Source organism: Lissotriton helveticus, chromosome 11, assembly GCF_964261635.1.
Source record: "Lissotriton helveticus chromosome 11, aLisHel1.1, whole genome shotgun sequence".
Taxonomy (NCBI): Eukaryota; Metazoa; Chordata; class Amphibia; order Caudata; family Salamandridae; genus Lissotriton; species Lissotriton helveticus.
The window spans coordinates 3,632,005-3,646,793 of NC_136072.1; the positions used below are offsets into that span (position 1 = coordinate 3,632,005).

General features: G+C 49.9%; 1 protein-coding gene across 4 annotated transcripts in view; it reads right to left on the bottom strand.

Annotated features, from left to right (window-relative positions):
• The window catches only part of OPA1 (OPA1 mitochondrial dynamin like GTPase), a 253,853-nt gene that overhangs the window by 74,543 nt on the left and 164,521 nt on the right, over window positions 1-14,789 (bottom strand). For all 4 annotated transcript variants that reach the window (XM_078666567.1, XM_078666565.1, XM_078666566.1 and 1 more), the window contains one exon: window positions 7,570-7,686. In XM_078666567.1, coding sequence (XP_078522693.1) covers window positions 7,570-7,686 — 117 coding nt within the window. The remainder of the gene's footprint in view (window positions 1-7,569; window positions 7,687-14,789) is intronic.

Below are 14,789 nucleotides of genomic sequence, written 5' to 3' on the forward strand. Positions count from 1 at the left end.
TGTACTCTGATACCTGTGGATGGATTGCCATGCTGCTAATAAAATACATCACATCTTTATTGACTTTTCATGATTATTCAACATAGGGACTAGGGCTTCCTGTGCCATTGGTTGCTTGGACTTGGGTTGAGACTACTGGTAGGGCTAGGGCCTCTATTGGATGTAGAGATCAGGGTTTTTGAAACTGATTGGGTGCTTTGACTAGGGCTAAGATTGACTGCAAGGTCCCGGTCTTCTACTGGTTCCAGATTTTAGAGGTAGTGTTGTGATTGAAAAGTGTTAGGGCTAGGGTTTCCATTGGCTGGAGGTGTCACCCGATTACTAGAAAAGGCCAGGGTAGGGCGTCTCAGCCCGGGTACCCTTTTCTAGACTCTCTCCTGCTCTACCCCTCCTTGCATCATCTGACACCTCTTTTACTATACCGATGCCCTGAAACAAACCTTTCTAAACTCTTCCCTCTGACTCTTACCCTCCAAAACCCCCTTTTACTCATCCAAAAGCCTCTTCCTACTGCTATGACCTAAAAAACAAAGAAATAAAAACAAAAAAAGTCCTTCACTCAATCCCTCCTCTATCCTTTTCAATCAAAATAACAGACTAACATGTTCACTTCTCAAATTCCATCATACTAATTCACCACTAATCCTTTATGAGTTCCAGAGTAGCTACTCGCCAATAAAGCGTTTCAGCACCCCATCAGCGCCACAAGCGCTATATAAATGCAAACCCTTTCCCCTTTTCTACCCCTCCCCAACCCTTCTCAATCCAAATAACTGAAAAACATATCCACCACTAAAATTACTTCACATTTCACTATATTAATTTTCAACACTAATCCTTTATGGGTTCCAGAGTAGCGTGCCACTTGCCAAAAAAGCGCTTCAAAACCCCATGAGGGGGTGGCAAGTGCAATATAAATACAAACCTCATTCCCTCTTCTATCCTGCCACCTACCCGTCTGTGACCAGAGGGCGGGGCAGCTCTCCTTGGGGCGGCTCGCCTCTCCTCCAAAAACCCCTTTTTGTATGCTCCCCTCTTTCTCATCCCTAATGCAGCCCAAGGTCTGGAATGGGGCAGCACCTTGGGACACATCCAACATTCATGACGAGGAAGGACGCTGTTTCTTTAACTGGATAGAGTACGATCCAGACCACGCCCCCTGGTCAGCTGGGACACCGTAATTAAAAGCCGAGACTTCGGAAGAGAAGGTGTGTTCATCACCAGGAGGTGTCGAGGAGTCGAGCAGGGAGGACGGAGACGTACTGAGCAGAGGAAGCAGAACCGGTGACGAGAGCGAGGCGGAAGAAAGAGCGAAGGAGGAGGCGCGCCCAGCTGCTGCAGAGCCAGGAGGCCAACGACAAGCGCACCGCCCAGCCACACTTCAAGGGAAGTGTGGCTAACCCAGGTACGGGACCGTATCGTGGGCTGGGCGGGTAGAAGAGGTTTTAAACCTCCGTAGTGCACCCGCCTCCGTTATCCCAACACTGAACCCCTTCCCTACTTCACCCTGACACTTCGTTGAAACCTGTATGCACGAGTGCTAATCCTCACACCCTTTCCCTAAACACTCTCAGTGAACCAGAGCCTTTTCCTGAGTCTGTGTTCTCTTCTGTTTCATGCATCCCCGAGACAGGCTAGCAAGACGGATGCGACTACAGCACCCAGAAGTCCACGGGAGGGAGGAAAACCAGGCGGTGAATACAGGAAGGAGAGGAGTTCCCCAGTTCGTTGAGTCACTGAACCTCCACTGCCCTATTACCGAAACCTCCCCCAGCACAAGCGACTGTTAAAAGCCTGCTTTACCAGCACCCCCCGAGTACTTGTTTCCATTGATCCCGCCACAAGTGGTGGAGAATGCGGGCAAGCCGGTAGCCATCTGTCAACCCAAGATGGAGGAACTGTTGCAGACGCTAGTGAAAGGGCAAGAACAACTAGGATGGGCAGTCGAGCAACAACTCACGGCAGCCCAAGCTGACAGAGAGACATTCAGAAATACGGTGGCCACACAGATGGAGGGGCTGCAAAAGATAATAGGGGACCCCAGCAACCCTGCTTATAGAGAACCTCGGACTACGCATCCAACCCCTTCCGGTATTTCTCTCCAGAAATACATCCCGGTGATGATCCGGACGCATTTCTGACCAATTTCGAGAGGGTGGCCTTGGCTTGTGGGTGGCCAGTCGAAAAATGGCCGTTCTTTCTTGCCCCCCTGTTGACCCATGAAGCACAGGCGGCCTATCAGGTGGCCAACGCCACGGGGCAAACCCCATACGGACAGATTAAAACAGTCATCTTAGACCACCTGGGAATGGATAGCGAAGCCTATAGGGTCCGCTTCAGGAAGGAAAGGGGGACCCCGGGGGATAATCCTAAAACGCTGTTCTTCAAAATGAAAATGGCCGCCGACAAGTGGCTGACACCGTTAACCAGTTCCAAAGAAGAAATCATGGACAAGGTGTATCTCGAACATTATCTGGAGGCACTCCCTTATGCGACCCAGAAATGGTTGAGACAACATTCGAATTTGACAACCATACAGGCGATGGAAATGGCAACCACGTTTTCTAGGGCTCAACCCAAACCACATCCGTTTGAGCCAGAAAAACCGATTAGGCCAACACCCCGGTTTGTAAAGAACACCCGACCCACTCCTGTGTTACAGCCGACATGACCAATAAGGCCGGAGGGTCCGCTTTTTAAGGGGCCCCAATGCTTTGAGTGTGGGTTGTGGGGCCACATAGCCCTCATGTGTCCGCAGAAGAGAGCCCCAGAAGAGCCGATGAAAGTCGGCTACCTGCCGAAGCCGATCATGTACTCTGCTGAACTAGGAGGAGCATTTTATGTAAGTGTGTGGGTGAATGGGACGAGGGCGAAAGCACTCCTAGACTCGGGCTGTAAGCAGTCGGTAGTGCAGGGATCCCTGGTGAGGGAGGGTCAGGTTGTCCCAGAGACCTTGGTTCATATTAAGTGTGTCCATGGGTGTGTGAAGAAATATCCGGTAACCTACATTCCCCTACAAATGACAGAAGGGAAGACATTAGTGGTTAAAGTGGGGGTACTGGAGACCCTTCCCGAGGAAATCATCATAGGGAAGGACAATCCCCATTTCCTAGACACGTTCAGTAAGACCCTGAAACGAGAGAACCCTGACTTCCCTAAACCCGCTATGGTGACGGCCGATCCCTGGATCACGGATCGAAGTTTTAAGTTTGCCCAGGCCAACGATGCCAGTCTGTACAACGCATGGGAACAAGCACACCAAACCCAAGACGACCCCACTCCCTGATATCCCCGCTTCCTGATCCAAAGCGACCTGCTATACCGACAGGGGAATGCAACAGAGGCCCCGCAGTTGCTTGTCCCTCAAGACTTTAGGGAACAGATAATGCACTACTCCCACACTCACTTATTAGCAGGGCACTCCGGGACTGAGAAGACAACCCAGAACGTGCTACGCTACTTCTATTGGCCGGGAGTGTACAAAGATCTCAAAAATCACTGCCAAGCATGCAACATCTGCCAGAAAAAGAACACCACCAGTCCACCCGCCGTACCCTTGCAGCCGCTACCGATAATCGGGGTACACTTTGAGAGGGTTGCCATGGACCTGATCGGACCGCTGCCGAAGACTAAGAGGGGCAATATGTACGCATTGGTAGTCGTGGACTATGCGACTAGGTTTCCGGAGGCTTTTCCGCTCCGAGCCTCAACCACCAAGGCCATAGCGGATCATTTCCTTGAGCTGTTTTCACGGGTCGGTTTTCCAAAAGAGGAGATCACGGATCAGGGCACGCCTTTTATGTCCAAACTTATGAAGGAGGTGTGTGCTCTGCTGAATCTCCACCAGATCCGGACCTCGGTCTATCACCCCCAAACGGACGGACTGGTGGAACGATACAATGGCACCCTCAAGGCAACAATGAAGAAAATGCTGGCTGCCAATGGAAGTGAATGGGACCGAATCCTCCCCTTGGCACTGTATGTGATAAGAGGGCAAAGACAAAGCAGCCTTGGGTGCTCCTCGTTCGAAATGCTATATGGACGGCAACCCCGGAGCCTGCTGGAAATGACAAAGGAAGTCTGGGAGACAGAACAACAAGGCGATGCTAGGAGCCTACTCGAATACAGCCAGGCACTGAAGAATTCTTTGGGAAAGATCCGAAATCTGGCCTATTCGCAACTGGAGAAGAACCAAGTCAAACAGAAGACCTGCTATGACAAAGGAAAAAGATGGAGAAAGTTAGCCGTGGGTGACTGGGCTCTGGTATTACTGCCATCAACGACAAGAAAATTCCAGACCGAGTGGCAGGGACCCTTCCGTGTAACCGAATCCATCGGGAAAACGACCTACAAATTGAGGATATCATCCAGGAAAACACAAATATACCACATTAATATGCTTAAGAAGTGGATAGGACCTCCCCCCCTCACCCATAATCTCACACTGCCCCCAGGGTCCGGTACAACGACGACGTTGGACAGTCTGGTCATCAACGAGGATCTCCGAAGCACACAACAAAAGGAGTTAGGCAATATGCTACGGCCCTTTTCTCAGCTGTTCTCGGATCTGCCAGGGAAAACGACGTGCATAGAACACAGGATCGAAACCCCCGAGGGAACCGTCATTAAACAGAGACCATATCGCATCCCAGCAGCCCATAGACCAGCCATCCAAAAAGAGATCTAAGAGATGCTACAGATGGGAGTAATCCGACCCTCAAGAAGCGAATGGTCGTCACCGATAGTCATGGTTCCCAAACCGGATGGCAGCATACGTTTTTGTATGGACTTTCGTGCCCTGAATGCAGTGTCAACTTTCGATTCGTATCCCATACCACGCAGCGATGAATTGATAGAAAAACTGGGACATGCCAAGTATATTAGCACCATTGACCTGACCAAGGGATATTGGCAGGTGCCCCTCAACGAAGAGGACCGAAAGAAGACCACATTCGCCACCCCCGACAGGTTGTTTGAATTTAACGTGTTACCCTTCGGCCTTCAAGGGGCACCCGCAACATTCCAGAGACTAATGAACGAAATCCTACGAGACCATCAATCATTTAGCTCGGCCTACCTGGACGACATCATCGTGTTCAGTGCATCCTGGGAAGAACATCAGCAGCATCTAACCACCATACTGACCCAGCTCCAAACGGAGGGTTAACACATTAATTCCAAGAAGTCCCGGATGGGCTTCCAAAAAGTAAAATATCTGGGCTACCTATTGGGCCATGGCCTGATCGAGCCGCAAATAGAGAAAATTAGAGCCATGGCCGAGACGCCTTTCCCTCATAAGAAAGAAATGAGGGCCTTCCTCGGTTTGATAGGGTACTATCGCCGGTTTATACCATCCTTCTCCGACCTAGCAAGCCCCCTCACTGACACCCTAAAGAATGACTTTAAACCCTCGGGATTCAGGGTTCCCACAACAGCAATGTGGACTGCCTTCAACGCCCTAAAAAATCCATCACTACGAGTCCAGTGTTACGGTCCCCTGACTTCACAAGGCCCTTCATACTGCACACAGACGCTTCCGACTACGGGGTGGGGGCGGTGTTGTCACAGCTGACGAAGGAGGGTACTGAAAATCCGATCCTTTACATCAGTCGGAAATTGTTTCCCCGCGAGGTTAAGTATCCAACCATTGATAAGGAATGCCTGGCCATTAAATGGGCCGTGGAGAAACTCAGGTATTACCTGGAGGGTCATCCCTTTACCCTCTATACGGACCATGCCCCTTTAACATGGATGAGCAGGAACATGTCCAACAACCCAAGGGTTCTTCGCTGGTTTCTTGCCCTTCAGCCGTTTTCCTTTACGGTCTGTCACCTAAGGGGCAGGGACCACGGCAGCGCTGACTATCTCTCGCGCTACCCTCTCCCCGATCGGGAGAATCCAGGGGGGGAGGTGTGTGACCAGAGGGCGGGGCAGCTCTCCTTGGGGCGGCTCGCCTCTCCTCCAAAACCCCCTCTTTGTATGTTCCCCTCTTTCTCATCCCTACAGCAGCCCGTGGTCTGGAATGGGGCAGCACCTTGGGACACATCCAGCACTCATGACGAGGAAGGACGCTGTTTCTTTAACTGGACAGAGTACGATCCAGACCACTCCCCCTGGTCAGCTGGGACACCGGAATTAAAAGCCGAGACTTCGGAAGAGAAGGTGTGTTCATCACCAGGAGGTGTCGAGGAGTCGAGAAGGGAGGACGGAGACGTACTGAGCAGAGGAAGCAGAACCGGTGACGAGAGCGAGACGGAAGAAAGAGCGAAGGAGGAGGCGCGCCCAGCTGCTGCAGAGCCAGGAGGCCAACGACAAGCGCACCGCCCAGCCACACTTCAAGTGAAGTGTGGCTAACCCAGGTACGGGACCGTATCGTGGGCTGGGCGGGTTTTAACCTCCGTAGTGCACCCGCCTCCGTTATCCCAACACTGAACCCCTTCCCTACTTCACCCCGACACTTCGTTGAAACCTGTATGCACGAGTGCTAATCCTCACACCCTTTCCCTAAACACTCTCAGTGAACCAGAGCCTTTTCCTGAGTCTGTGTTCTCTTCTGTTTCATGCATCCCCGAGACCGGCTAGCAAGACGGATGCGACTACAGCACCCAGAAGTCCACGGGAGGGAGGAAAACCAGGTGGTGAATACAGGAAGGAGAGGAGTTCCCCAGTTTGTCGAGTCACTGAACCTCCACTGCCCTATTACCGAAACCTCCCCCAGCGCAAGCGACTGTTAAAAACAATAAAGCCTGCTTTACCAGCACCCCCCCCCCCCCCGAGTACTTGTTTCCATTGATCCCGCCACACCGTCTCAATTCAAATAACTGAATAACATATCCACTACTCAAATTACTTCATATTTCACTATATTAATTTTCAACACTAATCCTTTATGGGTTCCGGAGTAGCGTGCTACTCGCCAGAAAAGAGCATCAACACCCATGAGGGGTAACAGGGGCTATATGAATACAAATCTTTTTTCCTCCTCTATCCTTCTGCTATCCTTCCGAACCCAAATAACTGACTAACCTATCCACCACTTAAAATGTAATGTGTATTTGGCTGTTTATTCTGTGTTGTGCCTTGAAGCTTGATTTGATCTGGTATAGTTGGCTGTTTACAAATAAAATACAAAGCACTGCACTTGTCCTACCCTTCCCTTTAAAATTCGAATATAAACATACCCTGAAATCCATGCATCCAAGTGAGACCAGAGTAACCTTCTAATCAAGAAGGGGGGTCCTTTGTGGACTCTTATGATGGTGCGTGCATCACAACACTCACACAATATTCAGGCTGCTCTAAAAGGCATCAGCACTTAAAGACTCTGCTAACTCCCCCCAATCCTTCACAGCACCCCATCAGCTTAGGTGTGCATATCTAAGTTCATGCTAGGAGGCATACTTGGCAGCTTGTCGCAGGCAACTCAAAGCAGGAGACATACAAACATTCATGAGTGCACCAGGGTCCAGAGATGCGGACATCTTTCCTCAAAGTATTATCAGGCAGTATTTGACAGCACTTGGGATCGACGTACGACAGACTGAACTTGTGGAACCTTTTTCAACTAACCTCGGAGTCTACAAAGTGCCTTTGGTAGTAGTAAAAGCCTCGCCGGCAGAGATTGCAGTGACCGAGCGCGGATTTCAAGAAATGTCTTCTGTAAACCTGGTGCCAAGTATCTTTAATCTGTAAAAACACAATGTTAAAATGAAAATACATGTAAGAAATGTCATGTTACTTCATTAAAATTTCATATCATCATTTTGTTTGACAATGATTTAGGAACACCCCCAGCACCAATGCCCCTCAGAAAGGTGGCCTGATTCAGAGGCTCATCATCTCTGGGTATGCCAGGGATCACAACGTGCCACAGAGGGAAGGAAGAGTTCTCCTCGTCTATAAAGGCACTGACAGACTGCAGCAAGGAAACAGGCAATTCTAGGGCAGAGCCTGGCTTTTATATCCTACAAACAATGGAATGGTACGTAAGTTTTATACGTTTAGGCAAAGGAGCCGAGAGAAATTAGGCAAAGCATCACTGCTGTGAAATCTTATCAACAAATGCAACTTTGGTCAGTGATGGAACAAGGTGGTGCAGGAACAACTCATGGTCCAAACAGTCTCACAAACTACAAAGCAGGACATGGTAGTCCACGCATCAGATTTTTGAAAAAACTGCGACAACAGTGAGATTAATAAACCAAGAATCACGGTTGTGATAAGTAGGCTGGTGAGGAAAACCAGGCTCTCCTTGCATGGAGTCGAAACAGACCATGAGACAAGTCCCGGCTGTAAGAAAGTTTGTGTAACATGTTAAAGGTGTGTTGAGGTCTGGCAAGTTCAGACAAATGGAGAAAGGGGTGGGATGTTAAGATCTGGCAACCACTGGTGTTTGACAGGGTACAACTGGAACCCTACATTTGAAGGGGATTATGAAGAATGCAGGAAGGCTGGCATTTTTCTGGAGTGGCAATAAAGCGGACAATCTTGAATAAGATGAGCAAGTAGCAGTCTGAGCCCTGCTCTCGAGGCCCATAGCGGCATGCTCCAATGTTTCGGGGGCTGCATGAGCTTCATTAGCAAAGGCCTGAACATGGCCTTGGCTCCTACGGTAGGTTTCTTAGGGACTAAAAACTATGCTGGTCTGAACTGAAAACACCCCTTAAAGTCCAACATCATTTATATTGAGCTCACAATTGCTACCTAACTTCTGCCGCTTTATTGCTTCCCTCCGTGCTCCAGCTATCTTGCTACTCTGAGCTTGTGCATTTGTGTATTTGTGCGTGTGTCAGGATCCACGGGGCTGCTTCCAGGACCTGGTGAGCGCTCAGGCACCAAGAGCAAGTCAGATTGGGGTGTGTTTTCTAGAAGCCATCACTCTGTAAAACTGCTTGGTACCATCCACGGGTTGGTTTGGGTGGTGGTAAGGGATACCTCTGCTGAAACTGCGAAACGAGCAGTAGGGCTAGTGAGGGGTGCAAATATGCCCTAGTAGAATGCTGCGGCCCTGCTCCCCCTGTACCAATTGAGAGCGGAGTCTGCATTATCCCCAGACAGATGTGTTCTACTGACGGGCATGTCCATTTCGAGTCATGACTCCTCCTCTTGGTGATATTGCACATGGGCATCATCGCCTTTGTTCGTTTTCTCGCAGGGGGTGAGAAGGGAGTGTAAGGAAAATGTGAGAATAAAGAGGTCTATGTCAATGGTGATGTATTAGAAAAGTGTAAAAGCACAAGGTAACTGCAATGGCCACAAGCATATAGGGAGGAGGGAGGGCACATGTGAATCTACAGCACTACATGACATGAACAGATGCTTACAGGGTAAGTAACATAATCCGAGGTGTGGCTGTAGATACACATGCTCTGCATAGACTGTAAAGCCGTCCCTCTTTAGGAGCAGTGGCTTGCGTGTTGGAGTTACAACAGTTTGAAACAGGGTCTTTAGCCCAGCCTGACCTAGATTAGCTTGCTGGCATGCTACAAATCCACACAGTAGTGTTTAGCAAATGTTTGTGGGAGTAGATCATGTAGCTGCTTTACAAACGCCAAGTTACCCAGAAAAGCCGTAGTCGCTTATTTTGTACGCGTGATGTGGCTCTAGGAGTAACAGGTAAAGGTATTTTGGCTTGATTGTAGCGTGTTTGAATGCATTTAACTATCCCTCTGGCTATAGGGTTGCCTTTATGAGGTGGAGAAAAGGCTGTAAAGAGTTGCTTTGTTTTTTTGAAAGTCTTAGTTCAATCAATGTAGAACAAGACTGTTCTTTTAACATCTAAGGTATGAAGAGCTTTCTGCTGCAGAATACGGGTTAGGGTAAAAAACAGGTAGCTCAATGGATTGATTGAGATGAAACTGAGAGACTACCTTATTTAGGAATCTGGGATTAGGGCGAAGAACCAGTTTGTCTTTATGTATTTGAAAGAAAGGTTCTTCTAAGATTAGTGACTGGAGCGTACTAACACACCTGAGTGAGGTGATGGCAACTAGAAATGCCACTTTCCACGATAGAGTGTAGAGGCTCAAAAGGAGGACCCATGAGCCTATAAGTACAATGTTTAGATTCCAAGAGGGTGCTGGAGGTACATGAGGCCGAATGACTCATTTCAGCTCTTTCATGAAAGCTTTAATGAGTAGAATTTTGAAGAGCGATAGATGCAGTCTATTTTGAAGATAAGAAGCTATTGCAGCAAGATGCAACCTAATGGAAGTGTATGCTTTTAAGTAAGAAATAATGTCTTGCACTGTGGCTTTGATGGGATTTATTTTTTGGGGCTGGCAATAGCAAATAAAACGTTTCCATCTTGCAGCGTAACAGGCTCTAGTTGAAGGTTTGCCTGCTTGCTCAAGAAGGTGCACACATTCTGCAGCTAAGTTTAAATAACCAAACCCTAATACCTGAGGAGCCAAATCGCTAGGTTGAGCATCTTGGGATCTGGGTGTCTGATTTGTCCTTGCTCCTGAGTGCGAAGGTCCGGCCTGTTGGGGAGCTTCTCATGTGGGACTACTGATGGCCCTATTAGTGTTGTGAACCATGGATCAATTCAATTCAATTCAATTCAAATAATTTATATAGCGCGCTACATACCCAGAGGGTCTTAAGGCGCTTGAAGAAGGGTGGGGGAATTACTTGTCGAATATCCAGGTTTTAAGTTGCTTTCTGAATGCTAGGTGGTTCAGAGTGAGGCGAAGGTGAGTGGGAAGTGAGTTCCAGGTTTTAGCCGCCAGGTAGGAGAAGGATCTTCCTCCCATGGTGGTTTTGTTGATGCGAGGTACAGCAGCAAGGGCTTGGTTGGAGGAGCGTAGCTGGTGGGAGGGGGTGTAGAAGGAAAGTCGTGTGTTGAGGCATTCGGGTCCAAGTTCGTAAAGTGCTTTGTGAGCGTGGGTTAGGAGGCGGAATGTTATCCTCTTATTAACGGGGAGCCAGTGGAGGTTTTTCAGGTGGCCAGAAATGTGGTCTTTACACGGGATGTCTAGTATGAGTCTGGCTGATGCGTTCTGGATGCGTTGGAGTTTTTTCTGAAGTTTTGCGGTGGTACCGGCGTATAGGGTGTTTCCGTAGTCCAGGCGGCTTGTAACCAGTGCGTGGGTAATCGTTTTTCTAGTTTCGGTGGGGATCCAGCGAAATGTTTTTTTGAGCATGCGAAGAATGTTGAAGCAAGATGAGGAAACAGCGTTGACTTGTTTGGTCATCGAGAGGGAGGAGTCCAGGATGACGCCCAGGTTCCGTGCGTGGTCCGTCGGGATGGGCGCTTTTCCAAGGGCCTCTGGCCACCAAGAGTCGTCCCAGGCGGAGGGGGAGGTACCTAAGATAAGGACTTCTGTTTTGTCTGAATTCAGTTTCAGACGGCTGTGCTTCATCCACTCGGCTACTTCTTTCATTCCTTCATGTAGGTTGGTTTTGACGGTGTTAGGGTCTTTGGTGAGTGAGAGGATCAGTTGAGTATCATCAGCGTAGGAGATGATGTTGAGGTTGTATTGGCGTGCGATGGCCGCGAGGGGGCTCATGTATACGTTGAAGAGGGTGGGGCTGAGTGAAGATCCTTGTGGTACGCCGCAAATGACTTCAGTGGCCTCAGACTTGAATGGTGGGAGGCGGACTCTCTGAGTTCTTCCGGCAAGGAACGAGGTGATCCATTCCAGTGCTTTTCCTTGGATTCCGATGTTTCTGAGGCGTTGTAACAGGGTGCTATGACAGACTGTGTCGAAGGCTGCGGAGAGGTCGAGGAGGATGAGGGCGACTGTGTCACCATTGTCCAGTAGAGTTCGAATGTCGTCTGTTGCTGCGATGAGTGCGGTCTCAGTGCTGTGTTTGGCCCGGAAGCCGGACTGTGAGGAGTCGAGGGATTTGTTGGTTTCGGGGAAGGCGGCGAGCTGGTTGTTGACAGCTTTCTCGATGACTTTGGCCGGGAATGGAAGGAGCGAGATGGGGTGGTAGTTTTTGAGTTCGGTGGGGTCAGCTGTGGGTTTTTTCAGAAGGGCGCCGAGTTCGGCGTGTTTCCAGCTATCCGGGAATGTGGCGGAGGTGAGGGAGCAGTTGATGACGTCTCGGAGGTGTGGTGCTATGATGGAATCTGCTTTGTTGAAGATGTGGTGAGGGCATGGGTCTGTGGGGGAACCTGAGTGGATGGAGTTCATCAGGCGGATGGTGTCTTCAGTGGAGATTGGGTTCCAGTCCTTAAGGATGTTCAAGGGGGGTGAAGGTACTGCAGAAGGTTGGGAGGGTTGGTCTCCGGGTTGGTTGTCAAAGCTGTTGTGGATGTCTGCTATTTTGTCATGGAAGAACGAGGCTAGGGAGTCGCAGAGGGCTTGAGAGGGAGTGATATCGTTGGAGTTGGCAGTGGGGTTGGTAAACTCTTTGACGATGTTGAATAGTTCCTTGCTGTTGCGGGCGTTGTTGTCAAGTCGGTCTTTGAAAGCGGCTTTCTTGGCAGTCCGGATCAGTTGGTGGTGTCTGCGTGTGGCGTTTTTTAAGGCGTCCCTGGTGCTGGTGTTTGGGTCTTTTTTACAGGCCTCATCAAGGGAGCGGCAGAGTTTCTTGGATTTCTTAAGATCATCGTTGAACCAGGGGGCGTTTTTGCTGCCTAGTTTGATTTGACGTTTTTTCAGGGGTGCTAGGTTGTCGGCGCTGTTGGTTAGCCATTGATTGAGGTTAATGGCTGCTTCGTTGGGGTTAGAAGAGTGGGCAGGGGGCTTTTGAAGAAGCGATGAGGAGATTTGGTCGATGGTGATTTTGTTCCAGGGTCTTCGCAGAGTTGGTTGGGGGTTGTTGTGTGTTGTGGTCTTTTTGTAGATAAAGTGAACGCAGCTGTGGTCCGTCCAATGGAGAGCTGTGGTGTAACTGAAGGAGATATGTTTGCTTGAGGTGAAGATAGGGTCGAGTGTGTGACCTGCGTAGTGAGTGGGGGTATTAACAAGTTGTTTGAGTCCGAGGTTGGCGAGATTGTCCAGAAGGGTGGTGGTGTTGTTGTCGTTGCTTTTCTCCAGGTGAAAATTGAGGTCTCCCAATAGAATGTAGTCCTCGGAAGGGAGGGCGTGTGGGGTGATGAAGTCAGTGATGTCTTCACTGAATTGTGCACAGGGTCCTGGAGGCCTGTAGAGGAGGGTGCCTCTGAGTGTGGTCTTGGGGTCGGTGTGGATCTGGAAGTGAAGGTGTTCGGCGCTAGCGAGGTTGGCGTCTGAGCTGGTTGAGATGCGGATGGAATTCTTATGGATGATAGCGATGCCTCCTCCTGTTTGGTTGGTGCGGTCTTTTCGGATGATCTTGTAGCCTTCCGGGATGGCGATGGTGATGTCTGGGGCTGAGGAGGCGTTCATCCATGTTTCTGTTAGGAAGGCGACGTCCGGAGAGATGGTGTCTAGTAGATTCCAAAGGTCGATGGCGTGTCTGTGGACCGAGCGGGTGTTGAGTAGGATGCATTTTAGGTGGTTGGTGTCAGATCTCTGTTTGGTGTTAGCAGATGGGGAGTTGGTCTTGGTGCCGTCATACTTGCAAGAGTTGCATGTGAAGGGTCCATGGGTATGTCCAGGTGCGGCTTGGACGCAATTGGGGAGACGGCCGGCGTTTAGTGCTAAGAGGGTGGAGGCGGCGTATGTAATGCGAGTGGGCTGGGCATTGCGGGGACCAGGGGGTCTGGCGCTGGGCGCGGTCCAGGCGCGGACGGGCGTAGACGGGCTTACCTTTGGCGCACCTTCGGCGCGACCGCTGCGCGTGATCGCTGCGCGAAGAGGCATCAGACATATGTGGAAAGTGGGAGGGGGAGGGGTGAGTCAGCTGGGAGCGGGGTGGGGCTCAGGTCAGGGAGGCAAGACAACAACACAAATACAATTAAAATGGCCGCAAGGGTTCACGTGAATAGCGCTACGCTGACGGTAATGGCGCTGGCACAATCAGGCACGAATATACATGCAGCAGAGAAATTTGTTAAAATTGAAGCGCACCTTGGCAGACAAGCGCTACGGGTAATTTCTCAGCAGTGATAAGCTAATGTGGAACAATGCGAAGCCGTCTAGCGCAAGCAGTAATAGATTAATGGGAATGGAAACCCAAGGCAAAGCAGTCTAGCGCTACGATCTGTTGGCAACAAATACAATTATTCCGGTTCAAGCGAGCAAGGCAGGTAAAGCACTTATCAGTCTGGCGGTGTGGGGATCAGCAGGGAGCAGCGTTTGGAGCGACCTCTTCTGCGAAGAGCAGGGCGGTCACCAAGGCGGTCACGTGTCAAGGTGGGAGCTACGAGAATCATGGAGAGATGCTGTTGCCTGTGTTTTTGAACCAGAAATAGTATGCGAGGAAGAGGTAGAAAAGCGTAGGCATACATCCCTAACCAACTCATCCATAGTGCAGTGGCCTTGGATGGTGGGTGTGGGAATCTGAAGGTGAAGTCTGGAAATTTTGGGTTTTCGGCTGTGGCGAATAAGTCAATCTGGAGAAATTCCCACTTTTGAAAGTAGGGAAGGAGGACTTGTGGTTTGAGTTCCCATTCGTGGGGTTGTGGGTACGTCCTGCTGAGCAGGTCTGCAAGATATTGGTAATTCCCAGGCATATAGATACTAGGACTAGGACAGCCTTGTGGGATAGATAAGGAAGGAACGCCTTCAGTGCTAGGAAAACTGCGTGAAGTTCTAAGTAATTCATGTGTAGAGATTGAGGTTTGGCATCCCTCAGACCTTGTACTGTCAAGTCTTGTAGATGTGCTCTCCAGCCCGTCTCTGAGGCGTCTGTGGTTAGGATGATGTGGGGCACAGAGACCAGGAAAGGCCACCCTTTCAACAGACTGCTGGAGT